The sequence below is a fragment of the Eretmochelys imbricata genome, chromosome 3 (genome assembly GCF_965152235.1).
Source record: "Eretmochelys imbricata isolate rEreImb1 chromosome 3, rEreImb1.hap1, whole genome shotgun sequence".
Taxonomy (NCBI): Eukaryota; Metazoa; Chordata; order Testudines; family Cheloniidae; genus Eretmochelys; species Eretmochelys imbricata.
Genome location: NC_135574.1, coordinates 208,333,957 through 208,357,472, shown reverse-complemented (window position 1 = coordinate 208,357,472; position 23,516 = coordinate 208,333,957). Strand labels below are relative to the sequence as shown.

General features: G+C 53.4%; 1 protein-coding gene across 1 annotated transcript in view; it reads left to right on the top strand.

The window, feature by feature from the left end:
* Positions 1–4,976: 4,976 nt before the first annotated feature.
* The window catches only part of LOC144263284 (cullin-9-like), a 70,054-nt gene continuing 51,514 nt past the window's right edge, over positions 4,977–23,516 (top strand). Inside the window, 4 exon segments of the mRNA XM_077814177.1 lie at positions 4,977–5,036; positions 8,097–8,703; positions 13,526–13,680; positions 14,303–14,836. Of these exon segments, the coding sequence (XP_077670303.1) occupies positions 8,109–8,703; positions 13,526–13,680; positions 14,303–14,836 (1,284 nt within the window). The 5' untranslated portion in view covers positions 4,977–5,036; positions 8,097–8,108.

Genomic DNA, 23,516 nt, shown 5'->3' with positions numbered 1-23,516 from the left:
TTGGTTGCCAATGATTTGAAGGTCTGCTCTATGTCCCTTGGGAGCATGCTCTTGGGGTTTCTTGGGTAGGGCTTGTGTGTGGAATTTTTAATAACAAAGCGAGGACGTTCCAAGACACACAACCTCCTTGAAATGGAGTGAAGGCTGGACATATTAGTAACGTAAGAGTAAACCGGGAGGTTGTAATTCATACTAACCCAAGCACCATGCACCCAGGAAACTCAGAGATGAGGCTGCAGTTGAAAGAAATCCTAACTTGTAATGCTCTGGGAAGGCACCCAAACAACCTGGACTCTGCCCCCAAGTCAGGCCATTCAATAACTGCCGTTGTGACTAAGCTTTTTCGTGACTGAGGTTCCAGGTTAGACTAAACTGATTTTTATGGTGACAGTAGGGTTTTTTGCCTGCCATGAGATCACTGCAGGGCAGAGTTGTAAATTTGGCATTTCCTGACTTTTGAGTGCTGGCCTTTGCTCCACATTCTGAACGGAGCAGTTTTTTGTATATAATTTCCAAGGGTCTTTTAAAAGAAACTCTAACGCCCTCACCCCACCATGATCCTGATTAAACCCAGGCCCTTCAGCGTGGCAGCAGAGCCCCTGCCCACGTGAGTGAAAGATTAGGTGTAGTAGCTGCCGGCGCGTGTCGGCTGTTACTCTCGGTGGCCCAGCCACGGGGGAGCGTCTAGCACGCTGAAACAGCGAGGTACAGCGGCAGGAGGAGCCTTGTTTTAAAGACAGTGAAGCTGGGTCTGTAGCCACACTACCTCTCAGAAAGATGCTGCCACAGCTAAGTGGTTGTCTCGCCCATATTAATCACCTGGGGTCTGTTCCCACCATGGCCAAGTGTGAGGGCTACGAGCCACAGACGTTACCTCAGGTTTACGCTAGGCCAAGACCACTGAGTAGGAAAGTTCAGGAATAAATAATTACCGATGCAGTCAGTCAGAAGATATGAGCTGTGAAACCGTAGTCCCCCGTCTGGTGCACTGTTCCTGAACCCCACGGGTAGCTAAGTGGCTGAGGAGCCATTTTGTCTGTGTCCTGACTGGAAGAGAGCCGTGTGGGCTGGTGCTTGTGAAGTACTCATTGAATGTTCAGGGTTTTTGACAGCAGGCTGCAGTCAGCAAATCACAGATGGGAAATGAGAATTTCCAGCTGCTCCTAATTGCCAGATCTGAACTGAGTTACATGGGGCCGGCAAAAGGCTTTTCCCTGACCCCAGTATGTCCCTCTTGCTGAACTATGGAGTCCTGCCGCATATCGTGGAGGAACTAGAGGTCTTCAAAAAGCAGTCTCAAGAATGGTAATGGAAAGCGTACGGTAACTTAATATAGCAGTCTCTACCATACCACCCTACCGTTCTCTGGGTGGACAACTAAAACAAATTCCTGAGCGTGGCTTGTGGCACAGTGATTACACGCACACTTTCTCAGCATGCTAACAGATACGACAATTGCTACTCTCATGTAAAGACCATGGCTCAGACCTCGTGTGTGAAAGTTAGCGTTACATTATGTACATGTGCTAGATGTTAGGTCTTCTGTTTCTAACTGGGTGTGTAGAATTATTTTGTTCATTGGGAAGATTGCTATTTGGATGTGCTTGCGCACTACAGTGAGGAATGCAAGACACCACTCACTGGGTAGCTAGACGGGCTGGATGCTATTTAGAGCCCTGAGGAACCTCTAGAAGAGGAGTGGACAAAAGGCACATGAGGACTGGTCACAAAGGTAAGATGAAAACCAGGAAAGAGGGTATGAAATCAAGGGGTAAATAGAATCGTAGAGAGCAATCAAGGGTAGTGGAGAAGTCAAGGTGGATGAGGACAAAGTGAAGGCTCTGAGATTTAGACAAGTCTCTGGAGATTTTGGGAAGAGCAGTTCCGGTGGAGACCTCATTGGCTGGGTCCAAGGGTAAATAGAGGGGAGGAAGGCAATGGCCAGTCCTCTATGCAGCCAGAGGGTGGAGGGAGACAGTGGGGTAGGTGGAGAGACAAGCAAGGTTAAGGGTAGGTTTTTCAGGATTGGGGGAAACCGAGCGGACAGAGCTGGACAAGCCAGGGCCCAAGAGGAGGATTGGAAGTGGAGAATAGGCCATTAACCTGTGTCAGATCCCGTCAATAGCCTCTCTGAAGAGCAAGGTCTCCTAAGTGCCCATGAACAGCATGATGCCTTCAGACACTTTGTCCAACAACTTTCCACCCATTCCCTATTTACTGTTGTGTTACACTGCCCTGAATCAGGGACCCCAGGGAGCTCAGTTCAGTCCCCATCCAAGCCCATGGGGACTGAGATGTTAGTGGGAGCCTGAACTGTACACTTCAGTGTTTGCAGGATGGGGGATGACTTACAGAAATAAGGAGATTTAATACATTTTCAATTACAGAAGGGAGTAGGGGAGGTGGGAAATCACATGTTACCAAAAGATCAAACTGAATGCTACAGGAATGTACAAGCATTTTAGGTATAGGATTCTTTGAGAGGGCTGAACCCTAAAGGCTCAGAAACTAACATAGCAAATTAAAAAAAATTTTTTTTTAAATGTAATGACTTTTGGGTGAATAACTAATGATTTTTGAATGCTTGTCCTTTTCAGTCTATCTTGGGTTGAATATCTGTATTTAGCAAAAAATTACAGTATGACTTTGTGCCCTTAAGGCCAGTTTTGTTAAAGGTATTAATTTAGGCAGCTAGTGGGATTTCAAAACCACTTAGTTACATTCAATCTTTAATTCCTGTGAGCCTACAGAATAAACTGGTTTCTTTTTTTCATAACAGAGAGCAACCACTGACCACTGGAAAACTAAGTTGTGATAGTACAGTGCAACCAGGAAGTGTTACACTAGGAGTGACAGCAAAGGCTGGTGTGCAGTGTGTGTGGGGGGGGTCCTAACGTGTCTCTTGACGTTCCCAGCAACTGTACATATTTTCAATAATTACAGACTATTAAACTAGACATGAAACAGCACACCGCCATCCAGCTGCACAGTGTTAACACGGGTCAGTGACGAAGTGCTAAAAGGAATAAAAACAGTGTAAAAGTAAACAACGTAAAGGTGTGAAATGCAGTTACAGTGGCATACCACAAAAAACAAAAAAACAGGCCCAGTCAGGCAGCCAGAATCGCTCCTAAGTCTCAGCGACTTGCTATGAGGCTTCATGCAGACATACACGCTGACAAGGGATTCTGCATGCATCCGATGCAGTGAGCTGTAGCCCATGACAGCTTATACTCAAATAAATGTGTTAGTCTCTAAGGTGCCACAAGTCCTCCTGTTCTTTTTGCAGGCAGTGTTGTTGTAACCGGGTCAGTCCCGCGATATTAGAAAGATGAGGGGAGAGGGAATATATTTTATTGGACCAGCTTCTGCTGGGGAGAGAGACAAGCTTTCCAGCTGACACAGATTCTTTGAAACAGTACAAAGCACAGGTGCTGGAACTAGGGGTGCTTGAGGTGGGCGGCTGCTGCACCCCCCTGGCTTGAAATGGTTTCTATCATACACAGGGTTTACAGTTTGGTTCAATGGCTCTCAGAACCCCACTATAAAAATTGTTCCAGCCCCCCTGCTACAAAAATGAATGACTATAGTAATGGGGGGGGGGGCTGTATGGGGAAGATTGGGGTCTGCACGGGAACTGTTGGGGGGCTGTATGGGGAAGATTGGGGTCTGCATGGGAACTGTTGGGGGGCTATAAGAGTGGGGGCTGCACAGGAACTGTTGGGGGGCTGTATGGGAAATGGGGGGCTGTGTGGGGAAGATTGGGGGCTGCACGGGAACTGTTGGGGGGCTGTGTGGGGAAGATTGGGGGGCTGTATGGGGAAGATGGGGGGCTGTATGGGAAATGGGGGGCTGTGTGGGGAAGATTGGGGGCTGCATGGGAACTGTTGGGGGGCTGTATGGGGAAGATTGGGGGCTGCACAGGAAGTGTAGGGGGGCTGTATGGGAAATGGGGGGCTGTGTGGGAAAGATGGGGGGCTGCACGGGAACTGTTGGGGGGCTGTGTGGGGAAGATTGGGGGTGTACGGGAAGTGTTGGGGGGCTGTATGGGAAATGGGGGGCTGTGTGGGGAAGATGGGGGGCTGCTCGGGAAGTGTTGGGGGGCTGTGTGGGGAAGATGGGGGGCTGCACGGGAACTGCTGGGGGCTGTGTGGGGAAGATTGGGGGGTGTATGGGAAGTGTTGGGGGGCTGTATGGGAAATGGGGGGCTGTGTGGGGAAGATGGGGGGCTGCTTGGGAAGTGTTGGGGGGCTGTGTGGGGAAGATGGGGGGCTGCACGGGAACTGTTGGGGGGCTGTATGGGGAAGATTGGGGGCTGCACGGGAAGTGTTGGGGGGCTGTATGGGAAATGGAGGGCTGTGTGGGGAAGATGGGGGGCTGCACGGGAACTGTCGGGGGGCTGTGTGGGGAAGATTGGGGGGTGTACGGGAAGTGTTGGGGGGCTGTATGGGAAATGGGGGGCTGCTCGGGAAGTGTTGGGGGGCTGCTCGGGAAGTGTTGGGGGGCTGTGTGGGGAAGATGGGGGGCTGCTCGGGAAGTGTTGGGGGGCTGTGTGGGGAAGATGGGGGGCTGCTCGGGAAGTGTTGGGGGGCTGTGTGGGGAAGATGGGGGGCTGCTCGGGAAGTGTTGGGGGGCTGTGTGGGGAAGATGGGGGGCTGCTCGGGAAGTGTTGGGGGGCTGTGTGGGGAAGATGGGGGGCTGCTCGGGAAGTGTTGGGGGGCTGTGTGGGGAAGATGGGGGGCTGCACGGGGAAGATTTCTCTGCAGCTGCAGGCACGCAGTCGGCCTGGGGCTGCCCTCCCCGGGCAGAGCACGGTCCCGGGCGGGGCTGGCCCGAGCCGCCCCCTGCAGGCAGCGGGGACCAGCCCCTCGCCTCCCCATCCGCGGCAAGCAGCGGTCCCGGCTACCCAAGCGCCCCCGCGCTCGCCTTGTCCCTCGCTCCGACCCGTAAGCTCGGCGCGCGCCGCGCATGCGCTGCCGTACCCGGAAGCGGGGAGCGGCCGAGGCGAGGACGGGAGCGCGGCGCTGACTGGACAGGTGCCGGGCTCGGGACGCGCCCCTCCCCCCGCGCGGCTGGGTCCGGCCCGAGGGCTGCGGGGGGCGAGTCCGGCCGGGCCGCGCGCTCTGGGGTGTCCGGGCCGGGAGCCCGGCTGCGGCGGGGAGGGGCCGGAGGGAGGCCGGGGCCGGCCCCCGCTCCCGGCCTCAGCGCCGGCCCCCGCTCCCGGCCTCAGCGCCGGCCCCCGCTCCCGGCCTCAGCGCCGGCCGGGCACCGCACAGGGCCTGGGCTGCGGCCCGGGGGCGGGATCGCGGGGGGCGGGGCCGCCGGGACCGGCCCGCGGCAGAGCCTGGAGCTGGGTGGCGAGCCCGGGGGCGGGGCGGTGGCGAGCCCGGGGGCGGGGGCGCGGCCCCGAGGTGCTTCTCGGAGGGGGCCGCCCCGGGGCAGCGCCGGGGTTGCCGGGGGTGACTTATCTCCGGGGGGAGACGGGCGGCAGCAGCCGCGCTAGCCGGGCTCCCCGCAGGGAGAAGCCCTGCGCCGCTGCCGCTGCCGCTCGGGAAGGTCCCGGGTGCGGTTCCCAGCTTGCGGGGAGAGGGGCAGGCTGGGTCTCTGAACCTCTCTCCGGCAGGGGTTTCTGTGGGCTCCCTGGTGCGGTGTCGGAAGCACCCTGGAAGGTCTAACTGATTTATTTGGGCATAAGCTTTCGTGGGTATCTGTATGAAGCGGGTTTATAGCCCACGGAAGCTTATGCTCAAATACATTTGTTAGTCTCTAAAGTGCCCCAAGTCCGCCTTGTTTTTGCGGATTCAGACGAACAGGGCGGCCCCTCTGAAACCTGGAAGGTCTGTTGCTGATCAGTGAACTAAGGGTACTTCAGGAGCGGGGAGGTGGATGTTAATAGGGACAGTTGGCTAAAGCAGCAGGTGGGAGCGAATTGGTAATGGACTTGGAGGGGCACGTGTCAAATCGGATTGAAACAAATCGGTTGGAGAGTCCAGTGAGCCGAGGGCGCTTGAAAGGGTGGTGTGGCAGGCTTGCTTCCTGAAGGGCGCAGCAATGTGGCGTTGTGCTCTCCACAGCTGCAGAGTCCGCGCTTTGTCTCGGAGCTGGGCTCCGGGTTCTAAGTGCTCATTACAATAAGAGTCACCGTGTGGTTGTGAAGACATCCTTGCAAGTGTGAACTGAGTGTAACCAATGCAATGGTTTGAGTCCCTAGACAGCCTGAGGAGCTGTCCCATTCATCTCACTGCCCCGTTACTCTGACACCTCATGGTATTTACTATTTCACTGCTGAGACCTGCAGTAAAACCACTCAGCTATTGAACTTATCACACAATCCTAAAATGCCTGCTGAGGTGCCTAAACCCCCAGCTGTTCCCTACCCAGCTGCTAAAACATCCAGCTTCACCTGACAACTTTTATGAGGCAGTTACCCATTGCCCGCACAAAACTCGCTGGCACATTGTGAACACTGAAAATGTGAGGACAGTGAAGTGAGTGCAATGTAAGATCAGAGTAAATGACATGGGAGCTGTTGTGTGTGATTTCTTTCCCTGTTTCATTCAGTTTCTATTCTGTGTAAGCTATTTGGGGCTAGCACCTTCTTTTTGTTGTGTATTTATACAGTATGAGGCACAAGGGGATCCTGGCCCAGGCCTGGAGCTCCTGAGTGCTACCACAATATATGTGTTGAATACGTAGTGTCATCCACTGTTTAATTCAGAGGAAGCACCCACAGAATCCCAGCTCTGCTGTACCAGAGTGCTGTGGAATCCAGGGACCGTGCTACAGGATTTAGGTCTGGCTGTGCCCTCCCTCTACATCTAGAGAGGAGTCGTGTCTCAGTGTAGCCCTCCTTTGCATGCAGAGGCCTCCCTCTAGTTGTAGAAAGGATGATCATTTCCTTGTGTGATGTCTGCTTGTTGACAGTGACTCAGAGAACTGATCCAGATCCAGCTTAAGCTGCACAATGTTTCTCCTTATTACCAGCTCCCTTGGCCATGAGGGTAAATGATTCAGTCATCATCTATTCATTTCTCCTCACTGTCTGCCACGTGGACTCCATTAACCACTCTCTCAGTGTAAATAATGTAACTTAATACCATGGGTAGTACAGATAGGTGCTTTACATGCAGCCTAGTCACCAGGATCTTTGAGAACAGTGCTATGCACAGCGCATGTCCTTAGAACCTCTGTTCATACTGATAGGAAGTTTCCTGCTGACAGGCTGGTCGCTGGCCCCCAGCCATAAATAAGGCTGCAAGCCGGAGAGGAGCTTGAAATGCAGAAATGGCAACAGAAAAGCAAACTGAGTTTCTTGGTCCGCATGTGCCAAGGTTTCATGTCCATGGTACCTGCTTCAATGTGAGGTGATAGTTTCTTAGTCTGGCTCTGGTGAACCTTCCTGTTCAGTACCAGGAAAACTCAGACTGCATGCAGTTTAGGGAATGACTGGGTCAGTGGGAATTGATTTGTTCAATGAGATTAATTTACTGTATGTGTATTGAACCTAGGAAATTCTGTTAATGACTTTTCCCCTTGGGGAGTGATGGCGGATCTTGAGCTATTTGCTGTACAAACACACACTGAGTGGCAATCTCTGCCCTGAAGAACTTACAGTCCAAACGCACAAGACAGATCAAGTGTGGGAGGGAAAACAGAGGTGGTGACTTGCCCAAGGTGACACAGTGAGTCGGTGGCAGGGCTGGGGGCAGAACCCATTCTCCTAAGTCTCAGGCCAGTGCCCTGTCCATTTGACTGTGCTGCTCCCTGTGGGATGGGCTAGCTGGGCTTTTCCATCACTGGGATGGCTTTTCCAGTGATCTGGCACCCTCTGGCTCCCCCAGTAACCCAGGGCTGGGCCCCAGGTTCATAGGAGATTTAGGTTTGCATGTGGAGCTCTTGCTCATCTCCTGGCGGGGATGTTGCCTACAGAGCTCTGATCTGGGGTGCAGAATGCCAGGAGGCCTGACAGGCAGAGATCTCCGTCTCTAGCTCCCTCTCCTACCAGCTGGGTCCCAGAGGCTCTTCCCTGGAGAGCTCTTGACCAGGGTTCCTAGGTGGCTCATAACCTGCTCCTGCCTCTCTCTGTCTCTGCACAGACGTTCCCCGTCATGGTGGGCGAGAGGAGGAACGGAAACCTGCTCGTGCACCTGGGGCCCAAGCTGCAGGCCCACCCCGAGGAGCTGATCCGGCAGCGCCGGGGCCACGATGGCCACACCGAGTACCTGATTCGCTGGAGCATCCTCAGCTTGGAGGAGGCCCCAGGGAGCAGCACCAGTGCCTCTTCGGCGGAGAGCAAAGCGGAGAACATCCTGATGTGGATGTCGGCAGAGGAGGTTTATGCCAACTGCCCGACGCTGCTGGGCAAGAGGAAGCCCGAGGGGCAACGGGTGAAGGAAGAGAAGGCACCCAGCACGTTCCCTCCGGACGTCACGCTGGACGAGGCCTCGCTGCTGGAGATGAAGGCTGACGTCAGGAACCTGGTGCAGCGGGCTGGCCGGCAGATGGCTGGGCCCACGGGCCCGGAGTCCTCCATCCTCAACACCATCCACGTGCTGAGCGCCTATGCCAGCATTGGCTCGCTGACGGGCGTCTTCAAGGAGACCGGGGCCCTGGACCTGCTGATGAAGATGCTGTGTAATGAGGAGAAGCAAATCCGCCGCAGCGCCGGCAAGATGCTGAGGGCCCTGGCTTCCCACGATGCAGGTGAGATCTCCTGGCGAGGAGCCCCAGAGAAGGGCTGGGCCAGGCCCAGCTGCTGAGCATGGTGTACTGGGGGGATCCTGGAGCTCTCCGGGAAGGGGAAAAGATTGGAGCTGGGTTCCCCCAGGCAGCAGGATCTTCTCGGGGACCCTGTTCTCTTCTGGGTGCCTGGGGAGGAGTTGGGACTGGGTACTGTTTCTAGTATGTGGGATCAAGTACTCTGACAATATGACTGGCTGATGAGGGCCTGACTTGCTCATCTCATGGTTGCTCAGCAGAATGTAGAAATCAGAGGCCTGAATGTGTTTCAAGGTGCCTCCTAGGGAGGGAGAAGTCCTGTAATTGATCTCCACACGCTTCCAAGGCCAGCAAACTCAGCAGAATTTCTTGGGAGGAATGAGGCCAAGCAGTGAGCAGAGTGAGATGCTGAGGACAAGGCATTGGGACTGCACTGCTGTGGGAGACCTGGGTTTAGTTCCAGTCTTCTTTCGTCTGCTGGGGGTACTGAAGAGGTCGGACCACATGCTCATCTACGGTGCTGCCCCGGGCAGACTAGAGCAGCATTCTGGACTCTGAAGCCCACGTTGCTGTGTTATCTGGTGCTCCTTGGAGAATCCCAGTGGAGTTTGGGAGCTTACACAGAATCTTCATTTCCTGCTTGCCATTGTATAGTATTTTATAAGATAAAAACTTAGTGCTAAAAACATTTCCAAGTCTCTTGTTAGCACGTGGCTCAGGGACGTGGATTTTCTGTGTGCTCCTTGGAAGAGCCTGGTGGTTTCCCCATCTGCCCCTCTTCCTTGGAAGGATTTTTTTGGCTCATCCTGCCTCCCTTTCTCCAAGGACAGTTGTTCTTGCTGGCAGTGACTAAGGCCAGGTCTACACTGCAGACCTTTGTCCACACCCCGGAGCGACTTTATACCGACCTAACCCCCGTGTAGACAGCGCTATGTCGATGGGGCAGCTACTGCCTCTAGGGGAGGTGGATTACACTGACGGGAGCGTTCTCTCCTGTCGGTGTAGAAGAGTCTTCACTTAAACACTGCAGTGGCAGGGCAGCATTGGTGCAGCTGTGCTGATGCAGCATTTTAAGTGCAGACCTGCCCTCGGGCTGTGTGGGATTGTTAACCAATCAGCAGAGCTTCCTTCATGCCCAGCCCCAGCTCTGTCCGAAGAGCTCCGGTGTTCCTAACAAAGCATCAAGCAGCAGAAGAGTTCCCACCCTACGGAGTTCCTTACCTTTCATTCCTCCTTCCTGTTTTCCTTCCCCTTCTTTCCATAGACTTTAATTTTTGTGGCACATTTGGTCTGTCTCTGGGCATGAGAACAGCCATTAAACTGGTCCAATCAAAGATACTATCTCACCCACTTAGCAGCTAATATGTCTGGCTTGGCTCCAGAAGGACTGAGGGAGGAGGTGTCCTTCAGGCCAGGAGATCTTGCAGTCCTGGCTAGAGGGAGAGCTGGGCCCTGTTTCCAGACATCCTCCCCTCCACTTCTCTTCAGTTCACTTGCAGCCCCCCCTATTTTGTCAGGAGATAGCAGAGCCTTCCCATCTGTCCATCCCTGCGTCCTCTCAGTGACTTGCTTGAGCTGCAGTGTGGCACCACCTTTCCAGCCGCAGTCCCTTGAGAACTCAGCCCTGGCAAGTGGACCTGTTCTTGTAGCCACAGCCAGCCTGTCACTGTCTCTCTCTCCCATTCCTCTGTGACCCCTCCAGCCAAGTGGGGGAGACAGCTAGCTCCGTGGGAGGACAGTGTCTGGTCCTGTGCAGTTTGATCTGGCCAGGGTACAGTAATAGTACTGAACAGGCAGGTGGAGAGAGACTCTGCCCCTCTCACACAGGGCTCGCGGGCGATAAGAGCCTAAGCAGCTACACTGCAGCAAAACAAGCCCCTTCTCCTAGTTCTGAGTGATCCTCCCAAGAGGGGAGGGCAGTCTGGTTCTGAGCAGGAGACCCAGGAGAGGCTGCTGCCGCGTGAGGGCTTTGAGCCGAAAGCTCTGGAATTAGACTGAGCAGGGGGAGCCTCCTAGGCTACAAGACAAGTGTTTCCTCAGAGATGCTCGGGCGGAGCTGGTTAAATGGAAATTCCACACGCAGGGCAGGAGTTTAAATAGACCAGCTCTGATGGGTTACCCAAGACAAGCTGCAGTACGTCCAGGTCCTAGAACTAGACAGTCTCTTTCCAAAGGGTCAGGGATGCAAAAGATCAGAGTCTCCAAGCAAAAATTTTGAAGCACTGACCTCATCCATACAAACCTCTCTCTCTTCAGAGCTATTACAGCCTGGTGCAGTGTCATCATGGATGAGCTGAAGTTAAATCCACTGTAAAGTTAAATCCACTGTAAAAACTGTAAAGACCGTTTTCCTAACAGCTCACTGATGGCTGCAGTAAAATTCTCAGTGAGGTCTCTGCCTCCCAATGCTGTAGTTTGAGGCCAACTGTGGCTCTGTGAATGGGAAGGGGGCTCCTACATCAGATCAGCTGTGACCTCTACAATCTCAGGGCAATAAACTGTCCGAGGTCACCTTTGTGAGCTGGAGCAGACCTGCAGAGCAGGTGAAATGCCTGCTTCTAGCACCCAAGCCCCCACAAAAGAGAGAGGGCTCCTTTCCCAGAGGGAGTAATTTCTCCTGCCTACAACTAGTAGTAGGTGTTGTAGGCCCAGGATGGGCAGGGCACCCGTTGACGTGGTATCTGGACACCAGTGCGTAGGCACAGAAAAGAGGTAGGTGGCTGGCATGGTAATGTAGCGGGTATTGACAGTACTGTTTCAAGGGGATGCTTCAGAACTAGCCAAGGTTTCCCACTTTTGCTTCATCCCAGTCTCCAGCTTCCAGGGGTCCCTGAAGGCAAATGAACATAGTGGGGAGCAATCTTCCACCTACTCCATCTCAGTGCCGGTCAGTATATCTGTGAAACTCCATCAGAGCTGTGCCCGATGCTCTAAAGACAATGAAACAGTAAGAGTTCCCTGCCCAATGAGTTTCCAGTCTGATGTGCTGACTAGATGTACAAAGACGTGGCTCTGTGCAGGGCCATGTGTGGTGCGGGTGAGAGCTGCTTGGCTGTGGCTACAAAAATATTGGTACAGATCTATGCAAATTCTGTAGAGCAGCTCTCCAGGATATGCTTGTTTACACCACCACTCCCACTAACCCTACCCTCTTGATATACAGGTCTGTGTCTCGCTTCTGTGTCTGGGAGGCAACCTTGCAGCTGCCTGGTTAGCAGCAGGGAGTGGTGGTGCTCATAGCTGGGACAGAACCGAGTGGACACAGCCTTGATGAGGTTATTCCGGGGCTTGCAACTGCATGACAGGGAACGGGCCTGGTATGGAGAGGCCAAGGGTGGTGAGTGATGGAGTTGGGGAAAAGCCACACGGGTGTCCTTCAGCTCAGTTCAGTGAGAGTTTATTAGCGTAACAAGCTCTGTCAGTGTAAGATATAGCCAGACCCCTCAGATCTAACCTGGCTCCCATTGATATCAGTGGAAACAACTGTGGCTCTTTAATTAGCCACTTTGGGGGGATTTTGCAGTGTGCTTGAATTGGGATCCCCCCTCCATCCTGCGCTATCCAGGGGCAGCGGAGACCCCAGTTGTGCAGGCAGGGAGCTATACTGGTGCTGCATCAGGCCATCTCGAATCCTGACGTCTGCCAAGATGATATATGGATAGCTTAAACCAGTCTGACTCTTCTACCACGCCAAAGGGGCGACCCCACAAGGGAGGTCACACCTGTAATCTGCCTTTGCTGTCTTGGGTTATTAGTGAGAAAAGACAATCGTCATGTGCTGAGCCCTTCCTCACCAGCTGCAGGAAGTGCCAACGTGGCACGCGGCAGCTCCAAAGGAGACTGGTCAGAAAGTTACAGGCCCATCAATATAGGGTGATAAAATCCCAACATCACCTGCAAGGCGACCTGCAAAGGGTTTTAAAAAGTGCTTGTGCCTTTTTGGTTGTGTCTCATGTCAAAAGAGGCCTGAAAGGGCTTTTTCCAAAACCAGGGGTTTCCTGTGGCTTGTTCTATTTTCTCCTTACAATGCGAGGAGTGTACATTTTGTTTTTTCCAGGGGACCTGCTGGAGGTCTGAGAGCTTGCGGAGGGTGAGCTCTCTCAATGGAGAGGCAGGGACGTTGAATCGTTAGCAGGCAGGGTTCTCCACAATGCTCCTCGTCATGCATGTGAAACTTTTCGGGGAGCTTGAATAGCAATGCTGTTTCCCTCTCTCGACCACTCCCGAGTCCCCATTTCACTCATTCTCCAGTCAGCCCTGAAGCTGACAGGGCCGGGCTCCCTCATGCCAAACCCGAGGGGGACAGGCTGTTTTGGGAGAGAGGAGCGGAAAGGTCAGGCTTCTTTCGCTGTCAGAAAGCAGCAAAATAAAAGCCCAAGTTTTTTATTTGACTTGGCAAGGTCACCGGCAGGGTGGGCAGGTGCTCCCGGTTCGTGGGTGCAGTCTCGCTTTTGTTGATGGCTTTTTGTTTCGTTGGTTGTTTCGCTTTTGCGGGTGGGGAGCAGTAAACTCCATGGCTCTCACTGGCTCTTCTCCCTGGGCGGGGACTTGGGAAAAGCCTGGGGTACTGCAGGCCTTGGGATCTCTACCGGGCAGTGATAGCCCCACATGTTGGTTGGTTGGTTAGTGGCCACGTAGTGGTTGGAAGGTCCGTGGAGGGTGTCAGATTTGAGTCGTCCAAGGGGGATAGGTGGTCAAGGGGCGTGTTGTTTAGCCTTGCATGGATGATTCCCCTTTCTGGGGCAGAGACGCTCCTGAGGGGCAGGTGGGAGGGAAAGCATTCAGCTGGTGTGTGTTGCGGCTGCAGGGAGTCGGGCCTACGTTCTCCTGTCCCTGAGCCAGCAGGACGGCATTGAGCAGCACATGGACTTCGACAGTCGCTACACCCTCCTGGAGCTGTTTGCGGAGACCACGTCCTCCGAAGAGCACTGCATGTCCTTCGAGGGGATCCACCTGCCCCAGGTACCTGCAGGGCTGGCTAGCTCGGGGGGAGGGGCACAGGAGCAGGGGGCTTCACTGGGTGTGGGCTTGGAGCCTGTCTGGTATGGAGATGGACGGTGTGGTGACAGGATAGAGCTCAGAGGCCTATTGGGGATGGGAGGGATGGCTCAGGATGGCTCAGGGTGGGCAGGATGAGGGGAGGTTGTGGGGAGGGTTGGCTCAGAGGCCTGTTAGGGATGGGGGAGGGGAGGGTTGGCTCAGGATGGACAGGATGTGGGGAGGGTTGGCTCAGGGTGGATGGGCAGGCTGGTGGAGGCCTGTTGGGGATGGGTGGCGATGCCCCAGGACGGCCAGGCGGCCTATCTAGGACAGGGGGGCAAGTGGGGGTGGCTCAGGGTGGGTAGGACAGGGGAGAAGGTTGGTAGAATGCCAGGGGGTAGGTGGCAATGCCCCAGGATGGGTGGGCAGGCAGGGGTGGGGGTGGCTCGGGGTGGGCAGGCTGGTGGAAGCCTGTTAGGAGCAGGTAGCGATGCCCCAGCATGGCCAGGTGGCCTATCCAGGGTGGGTGTGGGTGGCTCAGGGCAGGCCGGGGGTCTGGCTGGGGAGCTCTCATACCGTGGCTCTGACGCCATGTCTGTTGCAGATCCCCGGGAAGCTGCTGTTCTCGCTGGTGAAGCGGTATCTGTGCGTCACCTCTCTCGTGGACAAGCTCAACAGCAGCACAGAGCTGGGCGGGGAGCGGCAGGACTGCACCGTGCCCTGCGCCCACGTCGGGGAGAGGAGCCGCATGCAGCGGGAGTTCGAGTTCAGCATGGCCATGGCCAATCTCATCTCCGAGCTGGTGCGGGTGATGGGCTGGGACCGCAGCCAGAGGATGGAGCTGCTGTCCCTGCAGGAGGGGCAGCCGCGGGTCGTCCGCTCCATCTTCCAGCCCAAGGCTCCCGCCTGCGCCGCTGTCCAGGTCCCTCTGGTCACGCCAAAGCCCTCGCCGCGCAAAAAGCAGGGCCCCGGGTTCTTGACTTTGTCCGACTTTGCCAGGCGCAGCAGCTACGTGGAGTACGTTCAGGAGAGCCTCAAGCCGGGGATGATGGTGCGGATGATGGAAGACTACGAGGAGATCAGCGCTGGGGATGAGGGCGAGTTCCGCCAGAGCAATAACGGGATGCCCCCCGTGCAGGTGAGTGCCCGAGGAATGGAGGAGAGTGGGACTGGCAGAGAGGAAGGGAGGAGGGTGAAACAGTGCGAGTGGCGTTGGTTCCCATTCTTCCTGGTAAAATGTCCCTGCCCCTGAGAGCTCCGGTCCCAGGTGTGTTTGGCTTGGACTCTCTGTAGCTGGCTTCCTTTGATCCACAAACAGGCCGTGCTCCTCTGGCCAGGGGTGAACAGGTTCTTCATCCACACTCTTCCCCTTTAGGAGAGCTGGCCGCAAGTGAGAGTCCGGTCTGAGGGGCTCCCTTCGCAATATGCGTGTGCGGAGCAGCATGGGCTTGGTGCAAGGTCAGAGCTGCAGACAGCCCACCTGGAAGAAGGGCCCATGGCCTGGTTTACCTTCTGCACCGCCAGAGTTGCTTGCTAAATTCTCTCACTGTTACGTACCCTCACTGCCTTCAGCTCCTGTCCTGACACATGTGCCCGTTCAGCACAGGCTAATCGTGTTGCACAGGAGTCCTTACGGAGGGCGTTGTTTGAAGACAATGGTTGGGTCCCCTGGTTACAGGTCCACCCAGGGGACCTATGACCACAAAGGCCTGTTCCCTTGAGCGGTCGGCTGGGCTGGGCTGGGCCCACCGCCTCTCCTCTTTGGGTGGGCTCAGCCCCCCAGCTCCTTGTCTTCAGCCAGGTCCAAAGGGAGCACTTGGTTCTTCTCTGCTCGCTGCTGAATCTTTGTTTTGAGGGACCTGCTGTTGATACTGCCCCAGCAGAGCGTGGATGGTGGGACAGCAGCAAGGGCCCTCCGGAGTCCCTGTGGGGATGCAGTTGGCAGAGAGACCCCAGAGCGGTGGGTTTTAGAGAACAGCCTATTAGGATGAATGAAAGGACTCTCACCTCTAGAGCCAGGACTGGATTGAGGCATTCCATGGCCATATGCGTATCACGATGTGAGGGGGGAGCAGGGGCAGGCATGGCTCCTCCCCTGCACTGTGGCCCTGCCCTCCAAGTTGAGTAACAAGGAACCCCTTCGTCCCCCTGAAGAGGCAGGGGCAGTAGCACAGGGTCCCTTCTCTCCCTGCCCGCGGGACTGGCAGGGGTGGCAGCTAGGGTGCCTCTGCAGGAGTGGGTGAACTGGGTTCATTGCACTCTGCTTCCCCCTTTGCTTGGAGCTTGCTGCTGGGGTGGTGTTGGGGGCAGGGGGAGAGCAGTGGGGCTGGCGTTTTCCCCCCTTAGGATGTGTGGAGCAAGCTCTCTGCAGATGCAGGCAGGTGTTGCTGCATCAGTCCCAGTCAGGTCACGTTTTTAAACTTTGCCTCGCATCCATGAAGGCTGGAAAGATTTTAAAAGGAGAGCTGAGGATTGTGCTTTAATCACATCACTCCTGGATCTGGTACCCTCGGCATGAGCTTACAGTGCCTCTGCCTTATTCTGTCCCTGCTTGGAGCTTTTGTTACAGGCTGTCCCTGCACTGATTACTCAAGCCATGTCTTTGAGCTTTTCTTCCCAACCCCAAGGGCTAGTGCTAACTTTTTTCCAGATCAGGGTTTGACTGTGCTGTCGTTGTGTGGTCCATGAGCCAGGGATCTAGGCACTTGCTTGTTGTGTTTCTGCCTTAATGGAGTCCAGGATTGCACAGCTTATACCTAAGGGCGTAACGGTGGTGATGCATAAATTAGAAATTCTATCTTGGCTGTTGGATGCCCAAGGGAAGAGTGTGGAACTGTCCTTTAGAAAAATAACATATGAACAAACTGAGCACAGTTGATCCTGAAATCAGATGCAAATATGAAGTCTTGGGGACAGTTTAGTCACTTCAGGTTTGAATGGTCTCTTTGGTCTGGGTTGGACGCATGGGGGCCTTGCCCACGTGAGGCTCCCTTCTGTAACTGTATAGGCCTCTGGCTGTCTCTGGTCACACAGTCTACAGCCTTTAGGAAATGCCCTTTGTTTGTTACTGTGCCATGGCGTGTTTTAGTGGCTCACGTTACTGAGCTGTCTCCTGAAGCATCCCTATTTACCTCTTCCTATCGTTACAGTTCCCCTGGCCTCCTGGGATCTGACTTACATTTTCTGTAAGTCTTGTCTTGCAGCTTTATGAATGATTTCCTTTTCTGTCAGTAATGATGGTTCCCTCTTTTGTGATGCCCTGAGCTGGATGAGTGAGTTCCAGGTGCTGATGGCTAATCCATCACTTCCTGGATAAAATGGCACCTCATCTGCCCTTGCAGATTCACCCCAAAACTGTCAGTGGCACGGTCATCGGTTTCCCTTCTATGTGCTTTCCGCTATGGCAACTTACGCCAGTTAAGGACAAAACCTTCTCGGTTGCTGTCTTGCCTCTTGTCGCCCAAGGGACTCTGTTGTTGTGCACAGGTGGCTGAAGTGTTTAGTGCTTTGAAGCCTGCTGCAAGGAGGGTCAGGTTGGGGCCTATTCCACAACTTCGTTGTCGCTGTGTAAAGGCCTGATCTGTGCCCTAAGGGAGCTTGCAGTCTGACTTGGACACCTGGGGTCCTTAGTGGATTCCACACCTAGCGTTGGTGGGAGGCTTTGAAAAAGGGTGTTTTGGAAGAGTGTCCAATTCTGAAACCTGCCGTGCGGTTTCTGGTGCTCCTTGTGTCCCTTTCAAGCAAGGCTCTGTGCACTCTGGTGCGAGCTGGACACAATCTGTAGTCAGACCTCCGCGCTGTGTGATGCATCGGTGCAGCACGTTGGATGTTCTGTGGCAGCCTCAGAGAAATTCCATCATGAACGGTTTCACTGAATGGAAGATTCACAGATTCAGAGTATCTGCCTTACTTAATTTCCTCTTTGGGGACTGTCACCTTGTCGTGTTGAAGGGGCTTGCATGTTCCAGTGATCCTCAGAGCTAAGTTGTCGGGAGCTTCATGTTCCCGGTAGAGTCTCTCAAGACGAACAGGTCTGAGGGGAGGTCCCAGACAAAGCACAGTCCAATTCCCTAAGTCCTCAATGGTGGATCAGGCGTAAGAGGGTCCTCGGATCTCAACAGGTGTGAAAGCAGATAAAGGCTGCAACAAGTTGGAGATCTCCAGTCATCTCGGACTTTCCAGCTTGTCATGATCGTGAGGTTGCTGTAGGCCCACCAGCCTCCCCATGTTAAAAGAAATCGCATGCAGGCTTCTATCACGGGAAATAACATCTTTCCAACTTTCCAAGCCCTGCGGTGATGGACTAGTGGTGATGGAGACAGTATTAGTGAATCTGGCAGTCCCTAGCCATGAATCTGCACATAGGCGGTGGTAGTTAAATGGTCGTCTGGCACCTGGACTGAGACGGGTGCAATTCAGCAGCTACTATCGCGACTGAGCAGTCCTCTTTAGGATCCTCTCTGCTCACTCCGCATGGTTAGAAAAGGTGCCCTAAACTTAGACTGTCTCATACGCTCCTGGCTGGATTACTGCAGCAGGTGGGATCACTCTGCCTGTGTTCGAAGCTATAAAAAGACAGTGACTTTTTCAACATGGAATGTTCACACCTTGATGGATAACAAAGATAATGTGTGGCCGGAAGAAGAACGCTATCGTCGCCATGGAACTTGCCAGATATACCATCGACGTCACGGCCCTGAGTGAGACAAGGTGCCCAGGTGAAGGTCAACTGAGAGAAGGTGAAGGCTACACCTTTTCTGGAAAGGGAAATCTGCAGAGGGCAGGCGCATTCATGGTGTCGATTTTGCAGGTAGGAATAAATGTGTCAGTCAGCTTACAGAGTTTCCTGTAGGAATCAATAAATGTCTTGTGACTCTTCGTCTTGAGCTCGGCAACAACCAGTCTGCTGCTGTCATCAGTGCATATGCCCCAACACTTGATTCTATGGAGGATATCAAGGAACAATTCTATACAGATCTTAACAGAGTCTTGACCAGCATTCCCAAGGAGGACAAGATCATTCTCCTCAAAGATTTTAACGCTCGAGTCGGGCGGGGGTCAGATCTTTGGAATGGCACTATCGGAAAAGGAGTAGGAAAGGCTATCTCCAACGGCATCTCTTCCTGAGCAAATGCATAGAACATGGCCTGATCATCACAGACACCCTCTTTAGACAAAGTGAGAAATATAAGACCATCTGAAGACACACTCGCTCCAGTCATTGGCACCTTCTTGACTATGTTATTGTTACAGCTTGAGATCGGAAGGATGTCCGCATCACAAGTGAAGATATAGTGACTCAAAAGAAACTTAAGCAGTGTCTCCAAGAGAAGTTTGCCACTATGCCTACAGCTGCTGCTGATGATGAAAATTTCTGGGGTTCAAGACTGCCATTCTCTCGGCATGTGCTGAGTCCACTGGCTATGTCACCCACCATCACCAAGATTGGTTTGATGAGAGGTAGGCTGAGATTCAGGGCCTGCTTGACGAGAAGAGAAAAGCTCATTGCATGTGGCAAAACGACATATCACACCAGCAGAAGAAATTCATACAAGCAACTCAAGGCTGAAGCTCTAGGAAAATCCATGTCATCAAAAATACATGGTAGTGAGAAAAGGCCAAGGAGATTGAGCTTTACACTGATAAACATGACATGAGGAGTTTTTTCAGGCAGTAAGGGCCATTTATGGTCCATGCTCCCATGGACCCACACCACTCGGAGGCCAAGACGGGTCAACATATTTTAAGGAGAGCAAAACCATCAAAGCCAAATGGAAGGAGCATTTTGAGTTACTCCTGAACCATGAGTCAACTGTCTCTGGTGCCACTATCGAATCTATACCTCAAAGACATGAAAGAGACTCTCTTGCTGATCCTCCCTCTCCCCCCGAAGAAGTAATACGAGCCATTATGCAAACTAAGAACAACAAGGCAGCAGGGCCTGAAGTCTACAAGTTTGGAGGTGAAGAACTGGTAGGAAAGCTCCACGAACTTTTTCTTCATAAGTGGTATAATGAGAAGAAGACTTGAGAAACGCTAACATTGTTACAATCTTTAAGAAAGGAGATAAGCTGGAGTGTGAAAACTATCGAGGCATTGCCTTGCTATCTACAGCAGGGAAAATTCTTGCCTGTATCTTCTTAAACCCATTACTTTCCCTTGCTGAGGAAATATTGCCAGAATCTCAGTGTGGTTTTAGACCATCCTGCGGGACAACCGACATGATCTTTGTTGCCTGCCAAATCCAGGAAAAGTCTCAAGAGCAAAATCAGAACTTGTACATGGCTTTCATCAATTTGACAAAGGCCTCTGACTCTGTCAATCGCGAAGCCCTGTGAAAGGTGCTGGCCAGATTTCGCTGCCCTCCAAAATTTATTAAGGTTGTAAGGCTTCTCCGTGATCAAACGACTGCCACAGTTCTCTGTTATGGCCTTGAGATGGAACCTTTCGTCATCAAAACTGGGGTTAAGCAAGGTTGCATTATTGCCCCAACCCTGTTCTCCATCTATTTAGCAGTCATTTTGGTTAAAGATCACCTCACCAATGGAGTTGACATTCAATACAGAATGGACGGGCGGCTCTTTAATCTTCAAGTCTCTGCTCGAAGTCAAAAGTCTTCAGGGCATCCATTACTGATCTTGAGCATGCTGATGACTGTGTCATCCTCACACACACTGAGAATGACCTTCAGTCCATACTGGATTTTCTTGCACAAGCTTACCGAAGCCTAGGACTCTCTCTCACTATCTCACTCAGCCTGCCTCAGGCCTTGCACGTATCCCACCACAAATCACCATCGAGGGACAGACTTTGAAGACAGCTGAGCACTTTTGCTACCTTGGTAGCCCACTTTCTCAAAACTCAAAAATCGACAGTGAGATCCAGCACAGGATCTAGTGTGCAAGTGCTTCCTTTGGGAAATTGCTCCATTGTGTTTTCATGGACCGTGACCTACGTCAGGACACCAAGATCCAGGTCTAGAAGACAATTGTTGTTCCTACACTCCTCTATGGATACAAAACCTGGGTGACCTATCGACAGCACCTCAAGAGCTTGGAGAGGTACCACCAGCAATGCCTCCGGAAGATCCTTCGCATCAAATGGCGAGATCGCTGTACTAACGCCAGCATCCCCACTGAAGCCAATGTCTCCAGCATTGAAGCAATGATCCTCATGTACCAGCTTTCCTGAGCTAGACGTTGTGTGTGGATGCCAGACTCTCGCCTTCCAAAACAAGCCCTCTACTCTCAGCTAGCCCATGATCAGAGATCCCGTGGTGGTCAGAGGAAACGCTACAAAGACACTCTGAAAGCATGTCTTAAGAAAACTGATGTGGATGTCACAAGCTGGGAGGAGCAAGCCACTAACCCATCCCAATGGTGCCATTTCCTCCATCAGGCAGTGGCCCGCTTCGAGGGCAAGCGCCTTTCCCTCAAAGCTGAAAAGAGAGAGAAGGAAGGAAAAAGAAATAACTTTCTCCCAGCAGGCAACTGGCCTGCCACGAAATGTCTGTGCCTACTGTGGGCGGATTTGCAGGTCCAGGATCAGACTCTCGAGTCATCTCAGGACCCATATGTAATTTCGTGATACAGATCATCCTTGAATCGAGGGATCACTTACTTAGTTTGTTAGTAAATTCAGTTTATGTGCTGATGCCCTGAAGGAGATAGTGGTTGAGGCAAAGGGGGGGTCAAGGGCGGGGAGTTTAAGGTGGGAGAGACTAAAGCATGCTGGTCCTGGGAGGGGAATGAGCCGGAGGTGAGGGGGATCAGGGTGGGATAGGGTCACGGGGGCTGGGTAGAGGGGCTGTTGGAAGAGAGAAGATGAGCTCTTGGGTTCAGTGATTGGGGCCATGAGAGGGGGTGGTGGTGAGAGGCAGAGGGGGAAGGGAAGTGGGGACTGGGGGGCAGAGGGATGGAGTTCCACTTAGATCTTGTGAGTTTACTTCCCGCAGAAGTTAGGTGACTCCCGGGAGGAGGGGGACGTGAGGGAGGGATTAAGGAGGGAGTTGAAGGTGGCCGGGCGGCATAGTGCTGCTGGCTAGGGGCAGAGCCATAGAAGGAGAGGGGATTTGCAGTGGAGCAACTCCTCCTGGGGCTGGGACATGTGCTAGAGGCCTTCCACTGTGCAGCAGCAGGAGCTGAGGAAGTGGATGGTGGGGCTTGGGTGGAGTGGGGACCTTTCAGCTGGGTGAGTGTGGAGAGTTAGTGACTGTCACCGGAGAGCAGAGAAGTCTGGCAGTGCTGGGGGAAGTCACAGACCGCTGGCAAGGAGAGGGTGCAGCAGGCTGTGTTGGAGCTGAGACAGTGGCCAGGCGCAGGGGTCTCAGTGAGGGAAGGACCCGAGGGGAGCAGATCAGGTGGGTGGGAGAGCTGATCCTCGGCTGTGGTCAGAGGTCAAAGGGGTGGGATTGTGGCACGCAAAGAGGAGGCGCTAGGAGTCCAAGCCAGAAAGGAAGGTGGCTGAAATGTTCCCGTGGGCAGTCCATGCCAGCGCCATGGAGGGAGAGGAGAACAAAGTCAGATGCAGTGTTGTTCTCATTCATTCTCTGTGTTTGAAGAGGGGTGGGGGGTGTTGGGAGAGGAAGGCTGGCGCTCTCGCTGTGCTCCTTAGCGGGGAAGCCGGGCTCTGGGAGTGGGGAAGGAAGGAGTGACTGCAGTGTTGCGGGAAGTGCAGGTTTCAGTGAGAGCTGGGAGTTGCAGGGAGACAGGGTCCTGAATGGCTGTGATCTGTCTGGAGATTGACCAGACCGTACCCCTGTTAAATAGGGTACAGAATAGCCGGCACCGTATGCTTTTCCCTTCAGACTGCAGGGGCTGGGGGTGAAGAGGATTTTCACCTGGGCCAGTGGGTGTTGGGAAACTTTGAGCCCTGACCACACCCACTTCCGTTCCATGGTTCTCCATGGATTTCCTTGCCATGCTCCCTACTAGACTCTCCCTTTTCCCTGCCGTAGATCGGTCAGCTCTCTCCGTGCTGTGCAATGACTGCCCCGTGGGTTATGTGTTTATTCAGGATGTTCATTGCTCTGCTTGGCATCTGGGGTTTGTCTGAACATTTCATGTGTCTGTCTTGTGCTGTAGCATTGCACGCTCACCTGTCTGCTGGGCAGACCATATTCCCTCACACCCAGTACTGCGTTTACAGCCTAGCCCTCCCTGTCCCAGACTGCACTTGTAATCAATATTCTGTGACCACTCTTCACGCTCCCTTTTCCCATTCAGTTCCGCAGCGGTTTCCCTCTCTGAGGCCACGTCCTCGCTTGGCCTTGGACCATATTTAGGAATAGTGTTTGGATGTGGTTCCAGTTAGCAAGAGTTCACTTGATTTGCCCAGCCCTGTTCCGGTGTTCTGGCTTAGGTCCCAGAGTAGACTAGAATGTGTTGCAAAGCATGGTGTGTCTGCAGCCAAACAGGGTTAGACAGAAGTGCTTAAATGTGCTTTCCACTGTGTTTAGGAACCAAAAGCCATGGTGTCATGCTGTCTGGAGTAGATCACGAGTGAGAATAGCAGCCACAGGGCACAAACCCCAAACTGGTTATGAGTTGTGTAATTGGATTTCACCATCCAAGTAACAAGTGTAAACTTCGCAGGTACTGTAATAACCTTACCATGGGGCATTCCAATCTATCTCGTTACCCAGGCAAGCTTGCCTCTGTGATAGTTACTGGAGGACAGGGTGGCTCTAGTGATCTGGGAGTTCTCCCTCTGCTTTCAGCTAGTTTCTTTCACAGCTGATGGTGAAAATCTTCACTTGTGGGGCCCAGGCCTGTGCTTTGTCAGATGTTGTTTGTGAAGCTGGTTTTTCCGCTCAGGTC